This window comes from Poromitra crassiceps, assembly GCF_964638095.1.
Source record: "Poromitra crassiceps genome assembly, chromosome: 8".
Lineage (NCBI taxonomy): Eukaryota > Metazoa > Chordata > Actinopteri > Beryciformes > Melamphaidae > Poromitra > Poromitra crassiceps.
Window position 1 is genome coordinate 30,025,980 of NC_139629.1, and position 22,823 is coordinate 30,048,802.

Sequence of the window (22,823 nt, forward strand, 5' to 3'; positions counted from 1 at the left end):
CGTTAGGGATGCACGATATATCGGCAATCATATCGGTATCGGCCGATGTTAGTCATTTTTTAACATATCGGTCATATCGGTATCGGTCAGATGTTGCAATGTTAATATCGGTTATCATTATCAGCCAAATTCTTCACATTGATATGAAATAATGCAGTAAATCTATGATTTATGGGCTTTTCCAAAGGCTTTGCAAATAAAGAAATGCATAACTTTTTCAAATTCAGTGTTAACATGTGTTTTTCAGTATGTACAAAATGTGATGATCATAAAAATGTGGTTTTATACAGATCATATCGACATCGGTAAATATCGGTTATCGGCCATAACAGCAATGTTAATATCGGTTATCGGCATCGGCCAAAATTTTCATATCGGTGCATCCCTAATTTACGTAGTCGATGACGTCGACTAGTTGATGCGTCGGGAACAGAACAGCCCTATTAGAAATGATTCTTTGAAGAAACTATCCAATACCACTTGGTAGAAGCCATTACAGCCCAAAGCACAGACAATTAAAATGAGTGCAGAGTTGATGTTAGAGGGGTCATGTCAAAACACAAAGCAGGGAGATGATAAGACACAGACTTTGGTCTCCTGCTAACATCACCTTCCAAAATTGAAAATCACCACATTCTCTGGTTGTGGCGACTCGAGTGCCATTCCTTCCTTTAGTCGTATGGCAACATTACAGCCGAGAGTCGTTCACACGCACGGGCCACAATCCTCACCGAGGTGCGATCAGCTCGCACACATTTCACATGATGTAGTGGCACACTCCTGGTCCTAACTTCACTCCTGGTCCTAACTTCACTCCTGGTCCTAACTTCACTCCTGGTCCTAACTTCACTCATGGTCCTAACTTCACTCATGGTCCTAACTTCACTCATGGTCCTAACTTCACTCATGGTCCTAACTTCACTCCTGGTCCTAACTTCACTCCTGGTCCTAACTTCACTCCTGGTCCTAACTTCACTCCTGGTCCTAACTTCACTCCTGGTCCTACCTAACTTCACTCCTGGTCCTAACTTCACTCCTGGTCCTAACTTCACTCCTGGTCCTAACTTCACTCCTGGTCCTAACTTCACTCATGGTCCTAACTTCACTCATGGTCCTAACTTCACTCATGGTCCTAACTTCACTCATGGTCCTAACTTCACTCCTGGTCCTAACTTCACTCCTGGTCCTAACTTCACTCCTGGTCCTAACTTCACTCCTGGTCCTAACTTCACTCATGGTCCTAACTTCACTCCTGGTCCTAACTTCACTCATGGTCCTAACTTCACTCCTGGTCCTAACTTCACTCCTGGTCCTAACTTCACTCCTGGTCCTACCTAACTTCACTCATGGTCCTAACTTCACTCCTGGTCCTAACTTCACTCCTGGTCCTAACTTCACTCCTGGTCCTAACTTCACTCCTGGTCCTAACTTCACTCATGGTCCTAACTTCACTCCTGGTCCTAACTTCACTCCTGGTCCTAACTTCACTCATGGTCCTAACTTCACTCATGGTCCTAACTTCACTCATGGTCCTAACTTCACTCCTGGTCCTAACTTCACTCCTGGTCCTAACTTCACTCATGGTCCTAACTTCACTCATGGTCCTAACTTCACTCCTGGTCCTAACTTCACTCCTGGTCCTAACTTCACTCCTGGTCCTAACTTCACTCCTGGTCCTAACTTCACTCCTGGTCCTAACTTCACTCCTGGTCCTAACTTCACTCCTGGTCCTAACTTCACTCCTGCTCCTAACTTCACTCATGGTCCTAACTTCACTCCTGGTCCTAACTTCACTCATGGTCCTAACTTCACTCATGGTCCTAACTTCACTCATGGTCCTAACTTCACCCATGGTCCTAACTTCACCCATGGTTCTAACTTCACTCCTGGTCCTAACTTCACTCATGGTCCTAACTTCACTCCTGGTCCTAACTTCACTCATGGTCCTAACTTCACTCATGGTCCTAACTTCACCCATGGTCCTAACTTCACTCCTGGTCCTAACTTCACTCCTGGTCCTAACTTCACTCCTGGTCCTAACTTCACTCATGGTCCTAACTTCACTCCTGGTCCTAACTTCACTCCTGGTCCTAACTTCACTCCTGGTCCTAACTTCACTCCTGGTCCTAACTTCACTCCTGGTCCTAACTTCACTCATGGTCCTAACTTCACTCATGGTCCTAACTTCACTCATTGTCCTAACTTCACTCCTGGTCCTAACTTCACTCCTGGTCCTAACTTCACTCATGGTCCTAACTTCACTCCTGGTCCTAACTTCACCCATGGTCCTAACTTCACTCCTGGTCCTAACTTCACTCCTGGTCCTAACTTCACTCCTGGTCCTAACTTCACTCCTGGTCCTAACTTCACTCATGGTCCTAACTTCACTCATGGTCCTAACTTCACTCATTGTCCTAACTTCACTCCTGGTCCTAACTTCACTCCTGGTCCTAACTTCACTCATGGTCCTAACTTCACTCCTGGTCCTAACTTCACTCCTGGTCCTAACTTCACTCCTGGTCCTAACTTCACTCCTGGTCCTAACTTCACTCCTGGTCCTAACTTCACTCATGGTCCTAACTTCACTCCTGGTCCTAACTTCACTCCTGGTCCTAACTTCACTCATTGTCCTAACTTCACTCCTGGTCCTAACTTCACTCCTGGTCCTAACTTCACTCATTGTCCTAACTTCACTCCTGGTCCTAACTTCACTCCTGGTCCTAACTTCACTCATGGTCCTAACTTCACTCCTGGTCCTAACTTCACTCCTGGTCCTAACTTCACTCATGGTCCTAACTTCACTCATGGTCCTAACTTCACTCATTGTCCTAACTTCACTCCTGGTCCTAACTTCACTCCTGGTCCTAACTTCACTCATGGTCCTAACTTCACTCCTGGTCCTAACTTCACTCCTGGTCCTAACTTCACTCCTGGTCCTAACTTCACTCCTGGTCCTAACTTCACTCCTGGTCCTAACTTCACTCCTGGTCCTAACTTCACTCATGGTCCTAACTTCACTCCTCGCACATAAGAGATTGTGACCGCTTGGAACGCGGACACATAAAGACAAAACACTACGACGAAGTAACCCACTTTTCTCATTTGTAGTTTATGTTGAAACCAAAAACTTGTGCATTATTCTTACATTAAACATGAAGCTACTTCTCGTCTGCAACCATTTCAGAATGCAGCAGCAAGACCTTTGACTTGCTTATCAGTTGGATTTTTTCCAATAGGATTTAGACGTTAACTCTTGTTGGACAAAATCAGAGTACTTGATGGAAGATAAAGCTTGTTTGACTCAAAGTAAACATTTGAGAGTATTTGCATTCAAAGTGTCTCTACTTTGGAACTGCCTGCCTGAGAACATTGAGTAACAAACTTTCTCCTTAAAGGAGAAAACTGAAAATGAATTGTATTAACTTGCATTTAACTTGCACTTTACTAGGGATGAACAGATACTACTTTCTTTCAGGCCAAGTACAAGTATGAGTACTGGTACATACATTTGGGTACTTGCCGATACAGAGTATCAATATGAGTACTTAATTAGGGGTCAACCCATTTTTGAATGCCTTCAAACATTATGTTTGTTGGATGATTATCCTTCATTCATTGCAATATCTAATATCTAAGATCTATTTTATATTTTCTGTGAAAACATCAACAAACTTCTCCTTCGAAGAACTGTATTTAGTCAAGTTTCTCCCCATAAACTTTTGACAAGATAAGCTGGTGCAACGATGTTATCATGAGCCCCCCCCCCCCCCCGCACAGTATCGGGTGCAGTTGTATCAGTAGTTTAATGAGCACGGTGTTGGATTCGGACCCAGTACCGATACTGGCATTAGCGCCTCCCTACACTTGACTTGTTGTTATAGCTCGTTAGCTGCCTCCACATGATAAGCAGTCTTCTCTTGTCTCACTACGAGGTAGTGCGGAGAAAGGGCAGCGGTAAATAGGTCAAAGTTGAAACAATTTGAACTTTGACCTCAGCACAAGGTGGCAAATTTGAGCGATGCGCGACACCAAGGGTAGTGCTGCCGCATAGTTTGGGAGGCGGCGCTCTCCCCATAGAAAACAGCAGCACAGTGGGCACAGAGCTGTGTTACCGAGGGTCATGTGATGTGACCGCATCTACAGAGCATCATTTCCTTTGGTTCGAAGCAATATTTTATTTGGCTTGTATAGGTTCACGCTGCACAGTTAGAACTGAACCAGGACGGGGGGGGGGGATATTCTTATGAATTGGAAATAAGAAAATTCACCATCACAAAAACCACTGGCAGAATGAACTTTCATCGTATTGCACTCCAGAGAAGATTTTGTACAATGTCAGGAGAAATCCTGCAACATTTAACAACATTTGGAGCCCCTTTTTTGACCATCTCCCTTCAATAAATCCCCTTAGCTAAAACCATTACTTATCCACTTAGTGGAACCTGCCATTTTATCTCATTTGTTCCTGCTCTTTTCTTTTCTTTCAATATACCTTTAAGGTGGGTGCCAATAACGTTGGCCATGGTACCATTCCTGGGACAGGGTGGGGGAGGGAGGCTATGTGTTCATTGTTTGTATTGCGTTCATTTTTATATATTTTTTTACTGTAATTTACCCGTTGTATAAAAACTGGCAAATGTACTTATGTGTGTTGTCAAAAGAGAACTGAACCAGGGCATGTAAACAAAAGTCACCTGGCTCACAAGTAGCTTGTTTACTGGAGAGTTTTGGGGAGCGCCAGGTTAGGGTTTTAGTAGCTTGGAGGCAGACATGTCAAAACAATTACAAATCCAAACTTTAACTATGACTTGCCTGTAATATTTCTGCAATTGACCATCTTTGGTCTTCATACAAGCCAAGAACACATGAACAAATAGATGAATAAGAGCACGTTGTGGGGTTGTGGGGTGGGGGGAGGGGGGGTTGCCCTAGTTTCCTCTTGTTATGCTAGGCCTCCCAAGCATGAGGAACATGTGGCTGTCAGATGTCAGCAGCCATCTCTTTACAGTAGCATTAGTATTAGCAGCAGTGGCATTATTAGTCGCGAGGACACTGCAGCGATGCCATACAGCTCCGAGAAAGATGAGGAGGACGCAGAAGCCAAAAGCAGAGAGAGAGGTGACGCTGTTGGAGATTGCCATACACCTGACTTCATGACTGCAGATGAATGGAGAGAGTGGACTGCACCTGACTTCATGACTGCAGATGAATGGAGAGAGTGGACTCACTCACCAGCACGCCCTTAATCCAGCCGAACTTGACCACTCCTTTGGACTCGGCGGCCTCCTTGGCGGCGGCCTCCTCGGCCGGGGTCAGCTCGTCACCGTTGGCGAAGCCATCTTCAAATGGTTCCTGAAAACACAAAGAAAAGCCGTGCTTAGGGTTCAACCTGTCATCATTACCTTCTTCTTTTTCCTGCCAGATATCACGAGTACTTACAATTTGAAGGGAAGTTCGGCTGTAGTAGCCAGCAGTTGAATGGCAAAAGTTAAACACATTATTGAGGTTATTAATACTGTAAAAAAAAAATGGTTCATTAAATCGTAATCGAGGTAAAAGTTTGAAATAACCGTAATATTGATTTGAAGTCATATCGTCCAAGCCCTAACCTACAAGGTCAAATAAGATGTGTCATTGTGCCATCCTTTATCCTGGACACTGGCTCTTTAAGACAGACAGTGATTTGTGTCCTTGTGTTGTGGCAGACAGTAAAAGACAGGAAGCACCATGGAGACACAATGTGGTGACGTTAGCGCACCCCCCCCGATGAGCGGCATACCTTCCTGCATTTGTAGCCTAAACCTGCCAATGACAACAGACCCTTCTCACAGGGGCCATTTTGTGTCAAAAAGGCAGGGTAAACACAGGTGCAAGCAAAACACTAATGAGGGTTTCCAACTTAGACTCATGGAAATTGGAAACCCTCATTAGTGTTTTGCTTGCACCTGTGTTGACCCTGCCTTTTGGACACAAAATGGCCCCCGTGAGAAGGGTCTGTTGTTGGATATGTTTGATTGGTGTGCCATGGGCTAAACACACAGACAAACAAGGATTGAACATGTGGAATCTGACCAAACAAGGACAAGAAGCCATGGCACAGCTGACCACACAAACATCTGTGTTTGTTTGGTGTGCCATGGGCTTTACACAGTGGAAAAGCAGCCCCGTCACGCTCATCTCAAAGCGTTTACAACAGGACTTTTTCTCAAGAATAAACTGGGCTATATGTGTGTACAATAATGCCACTGTCAGCTGCGTTCTGATATTCAAGAGCCCGACCCATACTGGATTTTGGAGGCCGATGCCGATACCAATATTAGGAAGTAAAAAAATTCCGATATCGATATATCGGCCGATATTCTTATATCATATAATACACCTTTATATCACACAATTCTTTTGCAATGACCCCTTAAATATCAAACACTTGACAAAGATATACTGTATATATATATTTTTTTTTGACAAAGATATGACTTGACATGACTTGAGATATGTAATGTAGGGAGGATATTTTACAGCTTATCAATCAACTTTATTGTCCAAAATGACATCAAGGCAATGAAACAGTCAACCGAACTCTGAATTTAATAATTATAAATAACTAGAAATACAAAAACACAAATAGAACAAATATAAATTATAATTTGAGTTAAGAAAAAAGATCAAATATACACAACATGATGTCTATAACTTAAAAAATACAAAAAAAAATATCGGCATATCGGCCAACATATCGGCCGATACCGATATATCGGTTATCGGACAATATCGGCCGATAATATCGGTGGACCGATATATCGGTCGGGCTCTAATTCAAACATAACTGGTCATTGAAATTATGCATTTAGATTAGGCATGGGTCGATTTCCGGTTTTACCGGTTCGGTTCGGTGTACGAGCCCAAACCGGTTTGATCACGTGCAAACCGAAAAAACCTAAAAAAAAAAAAACCTAAAAAAAAAAAAAAAAAATTTTGCCAGTCCATTCTGATTGCACTATTGTTCGTATTAGCCTCTTCTCAAGTTGCACTAGTAGGCAAAAGTCTTATTTTGTTTATTATGTTGATGTTTGAAGAAAAGTTAAGCTGAATAGTTATGAGAAATAAAAACAGTGTGTTGTTACAGTTAAAAGGTTCTGCTTATTTGTATTCAGTGTTCGTGCTGGTTGGCAGCATACCAGCTTAGAGGTGCATTATTGCCACCAACTGCAGCCGCTTTGATACGTTTTTTTGGGGAATATCAAACCGGTTTCAAAATGTTCAAACTGACCCATGCCTTGACAATACCAGCTTAGAGGTGTATTATCGCTATCAGGTGGACTGAAGTTGCACTACAGACAGTTATGGGCCACACTCGGGATCCCTGCTTAAAAAAAAAAAAAAAAGTACGGTAATTACAAAAAAAATCGGTATACCGGTTCGATCCGGTTTAGACGGCAATATCGAACCGGTTTTAAAATTTTCAAACCGACCCAGCCCTAATTTAGATATGACTTTTTATTGATGTTTAGGTACCACAGTGTGGTAGGGAAACTAACGAGCGCACCGTGGATATATCCCTCCAACAACAAGTGAACAGTCGACATCCATGTCTGTCCAGACTTTGACGTTTGAGCCAAATGTGAAGAAACTCCGCCAAGGTGTTACTGAGGTATGGCGTTAACGAGCTCGAAAATGGTGTTTGTGAGGTCACAGTGACCCTTGACCTTTGACCACCAAAATGTAATCAGTTCATCCTCGAGTACAAGCGGACGTTGATGACAAAACTCCATCAATGCGTTCCTGAGACCGTATTAACGAGCTAGAAAATGACATTCGTGAGGTCACAGTGACCTTGAACTTTGACCTTTGACCAACAAAATGTAATCAGTTCATCCTCGACGCCAAGTGGACGTTTGAGGCACATTTGAGGAAATTCCGTCAAGGTGTTCCTGCGATATCGTGTTAACGAGCTTGAAACGAGCAGTCGTGAGGTCACAGACGGTGACCTTGAACTTTGACCACCAAAATCTAATCGGTTCATTCTCGAGTCCAAGTGGACGTTTATATTTTAATATTTCGCAGCCCACTAGAGGGCAGCACTCGCCCACACATGGGTCAGTAGTTAAAAAACACCGCTTTACAACATGTCTTCCCTTAACTTCCCCGACCGGTTAAGGCTGTGAAAAAGCAGAGCGGGACAGACAGCTGCTTTAAAACTAGACTTGACATTCTGCTTTACAAGCACTTAACAAAGTCAAGCCAAAGCAGCGTTTCCATATGTATGGAGATTAGTATTGTAAAAGCTCTTTAGGGTCACATCACACGAGCCACTGGCAGTGTGGAGAAAGTCTCTTTAGGGTCACACCACACGAGCCACTGGCAGTGTGGAGAAAGTGTCCGGCACATTCCTATGGCGGCCTGGAGGAGACGCACAGAGAATTAAGCAAAGAGCAGAAATATGTCTAGGTGTCCGTTTTCAGATGAGTCAGGCAAGATGAACTGGAAACAGATAACATGATGGAACAAGAGCACAGATGCATCACATCATGCGGTGAGATTGATTTTGACATACTGTGAATATCTATCTATCTATTATGATACTGTCCCGCCAAAATATCTCAATTGATTTTATTTCTTCCAAATTAGATATCAGTATAAGAATAATAATTATCATTCACATCCTAGAAATTTGATCCAAGTTATTATTCAAGCAATGGAGGAAACTGGACATTTGGTGACAGTTGCTCATTCCTGCTATTCAAGACAAATGGGGTGATGGTGGAAAAGGAAAGCTATTATCAGACAGACATCATTGTAGCGGTCAGAGGTCAGAGGTCAGAGGTCAGAGGTCAGAGACTGGAATATCTCTACATGTGTAGAGATATTACACTACATACACCATTACACCATACACTACCGTAGTGTGTATCTTATACAACAGTGTGTTTGGCTCGTAATGGAGGCCGAACTTGCTGCTGTTGCGTTTACGGATGACCTTCACTTTATGGATTGCACTCATCCACTGTGCGAGCGGGTCACGTTACAGAGAGACAGGGGGGGGGGGGGGGGGGGGGGGGTGCTGGCTACCTGGTCCTCGTGCCCTCCATGTTCAGTCACGTTACAGAGAGACAGGGGGGGGGGGGTTGCTGGCTACCTGGTCCTCGTGCCCTCCATGTTCAGTCACGTTACAGAGAGACAGGGGGGGGGGGTTGCTGGCTACCTGGTCCTCGTGCCCTCCATGTTCAGTCACGTTACAGAGAGACAGGGGGGGGGGGGGTTGCTGGCTACCTGGTCCTCGTGCCCTCCATGTTCAGTCACGTTACAGAGAGACAGGGGGGGGTGCTGGCTACCTGGTCCTCGTGCCCTCCATGTTCAGTCACGTTACAGAGAGACAGGGGGGGGTGCTGGCTACCTGGTCCTCGTGCCCTCCATGTTCAGTCACGTTACAGAGAGACGGGGGGGGGTGCTGGCTACCTGGTCCTCGTGCCCTCCATGTTCAGTCACGTTACAGAGAGACAGGGGGGGGGGGGGTGCTGGCTACCTGGTCCTCGTGCCCTCCATGTTCAGTCACGTTACAGAGAGACGGGGGGGGGGGGGGGGGGGGGACTGGCTACCTGGTCCTCGTGCCCTCCATGTTCAGTCACGTTACAGAGAGACAGAGGGGGGGGGGTGCTGGCTACCTGGTCCTCGTGCCCTCCATGTTCAGTCACGTTACAGAGAGACAGGGGGGGGGGGGGGGTGCTGGCTACCTGGTCCTCGTGCCCTCCATGTTCAGTCACGTTACAGAGAGACAGGGGGGGGGGGGGGGGGGGTGCTGGCTACCTGGTCCTCGTGCCCTCCATGTTCAGTCACGTTACAGAGAGACAGGGGGGGGGGGGGGGGGGGGTGCTGGCTACCTGGTCCTCGTGCCCTCCATGTTCAGTCACGTTACAGAGAGACAGGGGGGGGGGGGTTGCTGGCTACCTGGTCCTCGTGCCCTCCATGTTCAGTCACGTTACAGAGAGACGGGGGGGGGGGGGGGTGCTGGCTACCTGGTCCTCGTGCCCTCCATGTTCAGTCACGTTACAGACAGGGGGGGGGGGGGTGCTGGCTACCTGGTCCTCGTGCCCTCCATGTTCAGTCACGTTACAGACAGGGGGGGGGGGGGGTGCTGGCTACCTGGTCCTCGTGCCCTCCATGTTCAGTCATGACGACAATGATATGAGCCCCTTGTGCCATCAGATGAACACACGTATTGTCATGTTTCCAAATGAAGACCCTAGTAAGCCCTTTATTTCATTTTAAGATACCTATTGATGTATACCAGGGGTGGGCAATTATTTTTCATGGGGGGCCACATGAGAAACCCAGATTGTTGCAGGGGGCCGAACAAATATTGTCATGCCGTAACCCATGGATGGGCAACTTTGATGATAGAGAGGGCCACAAAAAATGTCCTCGCGAGTCGCTACCAGGTTTTGCTGAGGGCCGAACGGCGCCAGCGTGAAAAATTTGGTGCATTTGAAGCCACATTTAGAGGAATAACTAATTTTAAATTAACAGTTGTGATGTCATTATTCAGTCTTAACCACCAATATTTCATCCTTTTCTCACTCACTCCTATGTCATCACCTGCTCTCAGGGCTTGAAATTAACTTTTTTGACCACCTGCCAATATGGCTGCTAAATTTTAAAGTTACCAGTCAATTAGAATTTCCACTAGCCAAAATGTTTTTCTTGAAATAAATCAGAATATGAGTGGGTTAATTTAAGCATAAGTATCAGTAAGTGTCCCGGGATGATCAAAGCCTGTGTTGAGGGTCACACGAACAAAAATGCACTCTTGAAGCTAAATAAATCCAAAACCAATGAGTTATTTGAGTTATTTAACTTTCTACTTCAATGTAGCCTTTAGTCATAAAGATTATTGAAAGATTCCATATTCCAGACTGAAATGCTATAACAGAAGTGGAGTATTGGCCAGAATGACATGAACATTTGGACACTTATTCAGCGGGTATCTTGCATGTTGCGTTCAGGTGCACTGTGTAAAAAAAAAAAAAAAAAAAAATTGCAATTCCATCGCGGGCCACACAGGTGGCGCCCGCGGGCCGCATCCGGCCCGCGGCCCGTAGTTTGCCCATGTGTGATGTATACCAACAGTGGGACAATTCACAGGCATTCTACAGTTTTTGCAACATTTAAAAGGAACAGTTCATGCCAAAGATCTAAAAGACATATTTTTTCCTGTTACCTGTAGTGCTATTTATCAATCTAAAATTTAAATTAGATCGTTTTGGTGTTATGCTGCATTCACGTGCTCCTCGGAAGCTCCTACTTACCAGTTGTGAAGTGGTAATTACGACATGACAGCATTCAAGTGCTCTTGGTCGCAAAGAGCAACAAACATGGACGCCAGAAGTAAGGTTGTTTTCTCGTGGCTGCTGTTTTCTTACCAAAAGCGAGTAGTGGGTCATTATGATGGCTACATAGGCCATAATGTGATGATCGCTACTGTGAACAGAATAACCAAATATATAACCGCTTACAGTCACTTGGTGACACAGACTCCATACCTTCCGCCATTGTTGTAGTCCTGAAAGCTCATGCAACGTCACAACTCGGAAACTCGAGTATCATCGAAAATTTCCCAATTTCCCACTCGTAAATATGACATTGGAGGGACGTTCATGTGCTCGCAACTTGTAAATAATATGATATATCCGAGGAGCACATGAATGCAGCATAAGTTGCAGAGTTCTGGCGATATTGGCCCGAGAGAAGTCTGCCTTCTCTCCAATTATGGATGTCGACGGTTAACCGCTAACAGTTTAACCGACGAGAACGTCTTTGATCGGTTAAGCATGTCGATTAAACGGTCAAGTTGCATATTAATTTGCAGATAACGTGCTGCCAAACTAGCAATCTTTTTCCTCCTTCGTGGGAAACAATCTTAACGTAAGTATATATTAACACGTTCACTGCCAATGGCGAGTTGACTCGTCAAAAAAATTCCAACGGTTGACTGCCAATGACGAGTTGAGACGTCAAAAAAAAAAAAAAAAAAATTTGACGGTGCTACGTGGATCAATGCCCCCCACGTCTCCTATAAAAATATTGGAGCGACCGAACGTGTACAACCCATTCCACCGACCCACTAAGTGGCGACAGTGCTCTCCATTCTAGAGGAAGGCAAGCAAAAAGCAGTGTGAGGAAGCCATTCTCATGAAAATGGATTGGCGAAAACGCTTTCGCGCTTGGGAGCTGGCGGTGGGGTTTTGCAAATTTGCATAATAGATTACGGGTGGAACACACTTTGAAACACGCAGCATAAATAAGACCAGAATCGCAAAAGCTTCATCAAAGCTCTCAGAACCCCAAGAAACGAGCGAGCCCATCCATCCAGACTTGCCCAGCGGCCGCCAGGCAGACAGGCACAGCAGCAGCAAAGCAGTGAGCCTGGTGACGCGAGGTTACAGCAGCAGCAGCAACGAGCTTGTGACACGCCCGCTGCAGCCAAGAAGAACACACACGGAGGGAGGAGTTTGAAGGAGAGGGGTGTTTCCTGCTGTTATGGAGGAAATTACTGTTCAAAACTATTGTTTAGATGTCTGACGTCTTACTGATGCCAAAAATGAATGGTTAAAGTGACTGTTCTATCGAATTTCACAAAAAGCCGTTTATCTCAGAATAAATTTACAGACGCTGAAACCATGCTGTATTCAACTGCTAATGCTTACATAACTACTAACTCTACAAACTAACTCTTTTAGACAGAGAAAGCACACATTCTATTAGTTCTTTTGAGATATTGTGTGTTCACAAAATCCTAACAGAAACGAATCCTCGGCTCTTGAAAGATGAGCCAGAATCCTCAAAAAAAACCTCTGGCAGAAGCTAACTACAGTTTTGAAAAACGGCTGGCAGTGAATGTGTTAAAACACGGCACAAGGGGTCAACTAGCATTATATAGGAATCCAAAACTCCTGCCACTGCCAATAACAACATTCATTTAGATTTTGTTTTTCCTCAAGCGTTTGAGAGCTGCGCTTCCTGGAGCTGTCTGTCTCTCATTCCCTAACCGCTGCCGCCCCCCCCCCTGCCCCCCACTCTGGATTTCTGATGATGGTGATATCACTGTTGCAGACATTAATCTATGATGCCATTTATTTACACCTGGCACTAACATGCGTTTTCTGTGATCAGATTGCAATCCGTCTTCAATGTGTCTTGGGGGCGTTTACACCTGTACTTTCAAGTGGTCAAGCGCTATCCGATTGTAATCTGATCACAGGAAAGGCATGTTAGTGCCAGGTGTAAACGGCCTCATTGACATCAGACATATATAAAACATAAGACGAATGTCAAACTCAAGTGGGTTTTGTAGTGTGGGAAGCACGGTCACACTGTCCAAAATAATGGTTGCATATGCCGTGTGAAACCCAATGGAGCGGTTAACATTTTCACGTTAACATTTTTTTGAACCGATTAAGGGAGTCAGTTTATCGAAAGTTAAATTAACCGAAAATCCACATCCCTATCTCCAATACAATGGAACTGGATGGCACTCGGCTTGTGGTGCTCAAAGCTGCACAATACTTTTGAAGAACTCAACAGCAATGTCTCTTTTACAGAAATCATGACCCGGTTACTCAAGATGATCCACAGACCTTGTTGTGAGCAGTTTCATGTACAGTAGTGTTGTCACGGTTTTCGGTACTTCGGTGGTACTACATTGTTTTCGGTACTTCGGTACCTGTTTTTGCATGGTACAGAGGGTATCGATTTATTTTTATTTTTTATTTAATAAACAATACTTGAGGGCTACATGCCACTGGTGTTGCACTGTCTGCACTCACTGCCATACAGAGTTGAATGTAAGAAGAAGTAAGCAGAAGCACATTGTTTTGTTTTAAAGTTGAAGGCTACATGCCAATTGTTCATTGGAAATGGTTGCATACTTTAATAAAGGAGAATATGTTGAAGAAATATCAGTCTGTTTTTTTTTACCGTGGTACCGAAATTGGTACAGAGTAGTACCGTGGAAATTCACTAGTACCGGTACCGACTACTGAAGTATTGGTACCGTGACATCACTAATGTACAGTAGGAGCTATTTTATTTGATCCAACTAGCAGCTAGTAGCACGCAAGCAGCTCACGGGTTTAGTTTGGTCAAAAGAAAATAGGTCTGGATTATCTTGAGTAATGATTTCTGGAAAGAGACATTGCTGTTGACTTCTTTTATTTATTTATTTTTTTGCGCTTTGAGCAGCACAAGCAGAGTACCATCCAGTTCCAGGAGGCGGGCTCTAACACTGTGTGGATGAATGCACAGCGACTTTGCACATTTGGCTCCTCCAAGATCAATACAAATTCATGAATAATGTATTAAGAATAATAAGTGTACATGGTGCAACACAAAGCATGGTACTTCCTCCCATGTCCCTGTGATGCTCACGCCATTGATTGTGCTGCTGACACACACAATGCTGGCACGAGTCAAGGAGCATCACACATACAGTACAGTACAGCAGGGATACTCAACTTGCTTTGCCCGGGGGCCACTTTCGTGAAATGATAGAAGGCCAGGGGCCAGTTAATAAACAAACAATATACATTTCTCTGTAGCGGATTGTAGGTTTTTGGGGTGTCAGCCGGAGTTTAGTCTGACAATGTTGCGCACACCGGATAGTTAGTTAGGTTAAGTACATACATAAGTGCCTGGGTAGCGAGCAGACGGCGGTATTTGACAATTTAGCAGCTAAATCATAGATTATTGAAAGATATTCCATATTCCAGACTGAAATGCTATAACAGAAGTGGAGTATTGGCCAGAATGACATGAACATTTGGACACTTATTCAGCGGGTATCTTGCATGTTGCGTTCAGGCGCACTGTAAAAAAGTTTTTTTTTTTTTTTTTTTTTTGCAATTCCATCGCGGGCCGCCAGTTGAGTATCACTGCAGTACAGTATGCATGGTGTGAGAGATGTGTACCGGTACTCATGGCCTGTAGATTTGTATAAATTGGGAAACCTGTGTGTAAAGTGGTGCAGCACTCTTTTCATGTGTACACGTGGTTTATACATTTGTGTCCCAGGTGTCCTAAACACAGCAAGGTAGATGCTACAGTATATGGAGGTGTGAACAGGCTGCAGGGTCCTAAACACAGCAAGGTAGATGCTACAGTATATGGAGGTGTGAACAGGCTGCAGGGTCCTAAACACAGCAAGGTAGATGCTACAGTATATGGAGGTGTGAACAGGCTGCAGGGTCCTAAACACAGCAAGGTAGATGCTACAGTATATGGAGGTGTGAACAGGCTGCAGGGTCCTAAACACAGCAAGGTAGATGCTACAGTATATGGAGGTGTGAACAGGCTGCAGGGTCCTAAACACAGCAAGGTAGATGCTACAGTATATGGAGGTGTGAACAGGCTGCAGGGTCCTAAACACAGCAAGGTAGATGCTATACGGAGGTAAAAAGAGTCAAAAGTGAACAGAGGTCTATCGGCGGAGTGGCTCCGTTACAATGGGTATATAAATAGGCGTCATAAATTATCCAAGGTTACGGTGCCTCTGACACGGGCGGAGGAGGGGCTGGGCATAGCTCAGCTCATCACCACGCCTGGGCCATCTGTCAACATGGACATCCTGCCCGCGTGCGTCGCCTCCATGACGGGCTCACGCCACCGGGGTCCGCCTCCGCCCGCTCAGCTAGACACGCTGACTGAAGACGGGATGCCAGCAGGAAATGAAAAAAAGATATTGTCAACAGCACTGCAGAGGCACGCTCAGGGAGGGAGTGGATCAACAGCACTGCAGAGGCACGCTCAGGGAGGGAGTGGATCAACTTGGGAGGACAGCGGAACATGGTGTTTGTGTTTGTGTGTGATGAGGCAGATCTTACATAAGTTAGCTAGTCCACATACAGCAACAGTAGGATTTGAGCTCCATCAGGTTCATTATGTCTTCTTAGTCCAACTGATACTTTTTGTTTCTTTGTTGTTAGGTTAAAAGTAGGGCTGCACGATTAATCGTATTTTCATCGTCATCGCGATATGAAAATGCGCGATGAACACATCGCAAAAGTCACGTGTTATCGCAAAAAAAATATATATATATATATTTTTTTTTTTACAGTGCACCTGAACGCAACATGCAAGATACCGGCTGAATAAGTGTCCAAATGTTCATGTCATTCTGGCCAATACTCCACTTCTGTTATAGCATTTCAGTCTGGAATATGGAATATCTTTCAATAATCGTTATGACTAAAAGGCTAAAAGTAATCTCATGTGTAAGAAATGACTGTTCTACATTGAAGTAAAAATGTAAATAATTAACTTGTTGGTTTTGGATTTTTTTTTAGCTTCAAGAGTGCATTTTTGTTCGTATGACCCTCAACACAGGCTTTGAGAATCCCGTGCCACTTACTGATACGTATGCTTAAATGAACACACTCATATTGCAAAATGAATTTAGGCCCTCACTGTAATACTTCAGAAGTTGAATTTGAAGTTCAGCATTAATACATTTGTCATTTTTTGTCTTAGATTTACCTTTGTGTGTTATTGCAATATAAAACTACATAATTGAGAATCGATTCTAGATTCTGGAATCGAGAATCGTTGGAATCGAGAATTGATTCTGGAATCGGATCGTGACCCCAGGAATCGGATCGGATCGTGGCTTAGCCGGATTGGAGCACCCCTACCCATTCATATTTTTGTTTATAGCATTTTTTATTTATCGCAGGTCATATCGTCATCGCAATATTGAACAGTGTTATCGCACTTCGCAGCTTTTCCTCATATCGTGCAGTAGGGCTGTGAATCTTCACTGGCCTCACGATTCGATTACGATTCAGAGGGCTACGATTCGATTCGATAACGATTATCGATGCATCTCGATGCATCTTAAATCGATGCATCACTTTTTCCCCCGAATACATGATTTTTTTTCTCACTTTCTTTTTTCTCACTGTGTGGCTACTTTTAAAATAAAAGTGCATTTAGAATTGCATTGTATGATGATCCATAATTAAAATAAACAACTGCATGTTCTTCCATTATATTTTATTTGATTATATAAAAGAAAAAAAGATAAAAAAAATAATTAATAATAAAATAATTTGTGAATCGATGCAGAATCGTGCAGGTCCGCATCGCGATGCATCTTATAATCGATTATTTTTGACACCCCTATCGTGCAGCCCTATTTGAAAGTATCCTGATAACATGAGCTCACATTCTGTTTCGCTCTACCTATCAGTCTGGACTCCAATGCAGACAACTCCTTCAGCCAATCAGCGTCACCGAATCCAGTCCTTCAGCCAATCAGCGTCAGATCCAGTACAATCCAAATCCACTCGGAAGAAGCTCTGCTGGTGTATACTCAAGACCTAGAGTCTAGTTCTTGTTTAATTGTTGCTATTGAGTCTATTTCCGCAATACCTGCACTTGGAGCTGTGTTTAGTTTACTGCCAAAGTAACGTTACTGCTCGTGCTTCAGGAACTGACAATATTGTTTTGCCAGTGGCAGGTTAGATGTCAACTATGAGGCAGGTCCCTGATTGGCCTGTAGACTTTGTCATGTCAGCAAGTCACTATGAGGCAGGTCCCTGATTGGCCTGTAGACTTTGTCATGTCAGGAAGTCACTATGAGGCAGGTCCCTGATTGGCCTGTAGACTTTGTCATGTCAGGAAGTCACTGTGGACTGATCCTCACAACAGAATGTGAGTTCACGTGATCAGGATGGGTTATCAGGCTACTAGGGTTGGGTCATTGGACGAACACATTTAGGAAGTTCCCCTGCTTATTTCTTAACTATTTAAATTATTAATTAAATCTTCGTCAATTAAACTGTAGCCTAGTGTAAGAAGGGAAACATGCAAGGGCTCAAAATGATTTCCAAATTGATTTAAAATATGTAGAGCCCAAACACAGCTGACATTTCCCAGGGTCGACCTCAGGGGGAGCTGGTTCTGTGCTTCCTATTGAAACTAAGTTTCAATTCTTATCATCATGTCGACACTGACAACCCCCCCCCCCCCTCCAAACCAACCACAGGTTGATACACCATCACCCCCCCCCCTCCAAACCAACCACAGGTTTGATACACCATCACCCCCCCCCCCCTCCAAACCAACCACAGGTTTGATACACCATCACCCCCCCCCCCCCTCCAAACCAACCACAGGTTTGATACACCATCACCCCCCCCCCCTCCAAACCAACCACAGGTTTGATACACCATCACCCCCCCCCCCTCCAAACCAACCACAGGTTGATACACCATCACCCCCCCCCCCCCTCCAAACCAACCACAGGTTGATACACCATCACCCCCCCCCCCCCCTCCAAACCAACCACAGGTTTGATACACCATCACCCCCCCCCCTCCAAACCAACCACAGGTTGATACACCATCACCCCCCCCCCCTCCAAACCAAACCACAGGTTTGATACACCATCACCCCCCCCCCTCCAGACCAACCACAGGTTGATACACCATCACCCCCCCCCCTCCAAACCAACCACAGGTTGATACACCATCACCCCCTCCCCCCCCTCCAAACCAACCACAGGTTGATACACCATCACCCCCCCCCCTCCAAACCAACCACAGGTTTGATACACCATCACCCCCCCCCCTCCAAACCAACCACAGGTTTGATACACCATCACCCCCCCCCCCCTCCAAAACCAACCACAGGTTTGATACACCATCAGTCCCCCCCCCTCCAAACCAACCACAGGTTTGATACACCATCACCCCCCCCCCCCTCCAAACCAACCACAGGTTTGATACACCATCACCCCCCCCTCCAAACCAACCACAGGTTTGATACACCATCACCCCCCCCCCCTCCAAACCAACCACAGGTTGATACACCATCATCCCCCCCCCTCCAAACCAACCACAGGTTGATACACCATCACCCCCCCCCCCTCCCAAACCAACCACAGGTTGATACACCATCACCCCCCCCCCCTCCAAACCAACCACAGGTTGATACACCATCACCCCCCCCCTCCAAACCAACCACAGGTTTGATACACCATCACCCCCCCCCCCCCCTCCAAACCAACCACAGGTTTGATACACCATCACCCCCCCCCCCCTCCAAACCAACCACAGGTTTGATACACCATCACCCCCCCCCCCTCCAAACCACCACAGGTTTGATACACCATCACCCCCCCCCCCCTCCAAACCAACCACAGGTTTGATACACCATCACCCCCCCCCCCTCCAAACCAACCACAGGTTTGATACACCATCACCCCCCCCCCCCTCCAAACCAACCACAGGTTTGATACACCATCACCCCCCCCCCCCTCCAAACCAACCAGGTTTGATACACCATCACCCCCCCCCCTCCAAACCAACCACAGGTTTGATACACCATCACCCCCCCCCCCTCCAAACCAACCACAGGTTTGATACACCATCACCCCCCCCCCCCCCCCCCAATTGAGCTGCACTGACCATGTATCCAACACAAGACGTGCTTTGAGATCGAGTCCAAATGTCAACTAACTGCCACAGTTAACTTAACAGTGAGACTAATTGCAAAGTTGTGGCAGGTTTATCTGTTGGGATCAGTCCAAAAGATAGCTAAATAAATGAGCCGTGGGCTCAGCTGGTACATGCAGCTCTGTGGGCTCAGCTGGTACATGCAGCTCTGTGGGCTCAGCTGGTACATGCAGCTCTGTGGGCTCAGCTGGTACATGCAGCTCTGTGGGCTCAGCTGGTACATGCAGCTCTGTGGGCTCAGCTGGTACATGCAGCTCTGTGGGCTCAGCTGGTACATGCAGCTCTGCTCCTAGCAAGGAAAGCAGGAAATGAAAGGGAGAATTGCCCTCAGGAGGAGAAGCACCTCAGCGTCTGTCTGTCTGCATGACTCACCTTTCCAGCCCCGCCCCCTTTACTTCTCAGCATTTGCTCATTGTTCCAGTAAAGTAATGGTGCATTCCTTGTATAACTGGGGACTGGTCATCTTACGACTTCAAAGGTCATGAGCTGGGACGGTGACGTCATCAGAGCTGTTATTTCCCATTCCAAACTCGTAGGAGCCTCAGCAGCCCCGACCTCAAAAATCCAAGATGGCTGCGCCGCGCAACAACAGTAGTAGTAATCGTAGCAATATTGTTTAGCACTTCTGTTTTGTTTGTGTCTCATTAAATCAGCTGTACACACAGCACTGCCTAACTTCTATCTGTGTGGACATGAGGCTGCAGTGTTTGTATGCGCAAAATGCCGCGAAATGCCATGTTATCAACTGTTATTGCTAACAATGGCTAACAATGGCTAGCCTGGCTAGCGACTGGATCTGACCAATGAACAGTGAACTTCCCAGCTCAAGTTTTCTGCAAATGGAACGCTAACAAAACGGATGTGACGTCAGTTAGCCTCCACATCCCAGTAATGTGATGTGATGTGATGTGACGTCAGTTAGCCTCCACATCCCAGTAATGTGATGTGATGTGATATGATGTGACGTCAGTTAGCCTCCACATCCCAGTTATGTTGTGATAAAGGAACGCACGATAATGACATCATCTGAGCACTGCAGGTAGAGAGAGGCAAAGTGACTGACAGATTTTCATCCGCCATTTATTTTCCCATAGACATTTCGTAAAATGCTTATAAAAATAGTTTTACTTGTTCAAACCAAACGGTTCAGATATATTCAGAAACAGGAGAGACCACATAACATTTCACTTGGACCGTCAAAAAATCTCGGATTTAAAGAAAATGTTTTTTTTTAAGTTTTGGTCCGAGTGAAATGTTCTGTGGTCTCTCCCAATTCTAGATATAGCTGAACCGTTTGGTCAACCATAATGCTGATGTGGCCCGGGTTTGACACAGCCTGCCCTATCACATTATGTGACGGTATGTATTGTGTGACGATAGCGTTTCGTCGGTAATACACGCATACAATACATGCCGATCCGATTCGATTCGATTCCGAGTAATTTAAATCTCGATTTGGTTAGTGATACCAAAACATGTTTTTTGAGCTGTAACCTGAATTACATGATTGTCCAGTTATGTAACACAGGGGTTCCCAACCTTTTTTGCGCCAAGTAGATACATGGGGAAAAAAGTTGCGGACTGGTTGTCCATTTTAATGGTTTTAGTTACACATATATTTACTCACCAGGTGGTGTCAAAGGGTAAATAACAGCCTTTTCATCTGTCAATAAAGACACTTTCACAATTATGCACAGTGATTTGATTTCAGCCTATATCATTTCTAAAAGTAGATATTAATGATCAAACATTTCCATTCATGTAGCCTACAGTATTTATGTTTTTGTTTCAACTACAAACATAAATAAACGTCAACTTGAAACTATGTTTCAACTACCACACACAGCCTATAATATTATAGCCTATGTTTATTAAAAATAAATCAATAATCAATATAATCAATATAATAAAAAATCAATCTTTGGACATATGAATCGATATCAAAGGATTAAAATAAAAATAGATTAAAAATCAGAGAATCAATTTTTTTAATCGAGCCCTACCGATAACCGATATTAACATTGCAACATCTGGCCGATGCCGATATGTTAAAATATGACTAACATATGCCGATACCGATATGATTGCCGATATATCGTGCATCCCTAATTTTTGCATCATATTAATGAAGGGCATATCAATGATTTCATTTTCAATTAAATGGTCATCATTAGCCAGCCAGTCATTATCTCCATTATTGAAGACTGCTTTTTTTATGCCGTCTGACAGCACTTCCCACACACAGGGTGGCACCACACACAGGGTAGCACCGCACACAGGGTAGCACCGCACACAGGGTAGCACCGCCCCCCCCCCCATCCTCCGCTCCGAGCGAGACTGTGTAGGCAATCATTTATTTTGATATGGCAAATTGCCAATTAGCATGTGACGTCAGTTATCACATACCCCTCCTCCCCCGGGTCCCCAACTGACGACTCTTTTCACCCAGCTGGACATTTTACGCACTGGTGGAACACCCTGTGGAGGCTGTCACTATATTGTGTAAGAAGAGGTTGAGCTGCCCGCTAGCATTTGTGCACATTTTACAAGCGGCACAACCGCTTGAGAGAGAGACACTGTTCAAAGGAGTTTCATTCTGTTCTGCACTCAGATGGTTTTCCATCAGCACACTTCCATGAGCTTTTACCATCTGTATGTGGCAGCACGTGTCTGTGGGACCACTAGGCTAACATGTTGCCTCTGCAATGCCTGTTATCAAGATAACCCCCTTCTTATTCCTAAGGTTATGAAGATAACCCCCTGTCTGTTCCTAAGGTTATGAAGATAACCCCCTGCTTATTCCTAAGGTTATGAAGATAACCCCCTGTCTGTTCCTAAGGTTATGAAGATAACCCCCTGTCTGTTCCTAAGGTTATGAAGATAACCCCCTGCTTGTTCCTAAGGTTATGAAGATAACCCCCTGCTTGTTCCTAAGGTTATGAAGATAACCCCCTGCTTGTTCCTAAGGTTATGAAGATAACCCCCTGCTTGTTCCTAAGGTTATGAAGATAACCCCCTGTCTGTTCCTAAGGTTATGAAGATAACCCCCTGCTTGTTCCTAAGGTTATGAAGATAACCCCCTGTCTGTTCCTAAGGTTATGAAGATAACCCCCTGCTTGTTCCTAAGGTTATGAAGATAACCCCCTGTCTGTTCCTAAGGTTATGAAGATAACCCCCTGCTTGTTCCTAAGGTTATGAAGATAACCCCCTGTCTGTTCCTAAGGTTATGAAGATAACCCCCTGCTTGTTCCTAAGGGGACACAATGAAATATGGTCCAAGAGCTTCACAAGGCTTTGTTACCTGAACTGAAGAAAATG

The 22,823-nt window shown here is 45.0% G+C and overlaps 1 protein-coding gene across 2 annotated transcripts in view; it reads right to left on the reverse strand.

The window, feature by feature from the left end:
• slc12a2 (solute carrier family 12 member 2) overlaps nt 1–22,823 on the reverse strand; it is a 156,411-nt gene that overhangs the window by 85,873 nt on the left and 47,715 nt on the right. For both annotated transcript variants that reach the window (XR_014552956.1, XM_083641696.1), the window contains exon 2: nt 5,233–5,352. Coding sequence is in view for 1 of the 2 variants with exons in the window: in XM_083641696.1 (XP_083497822.1) it covers nt 5,233–5,352 (120 nt within the window). In the remaining variant the exon portion in view is untranslated. The remainder of the gene's footprint in view (nt 1–5,232; nt 5,353–22,823) is intronic.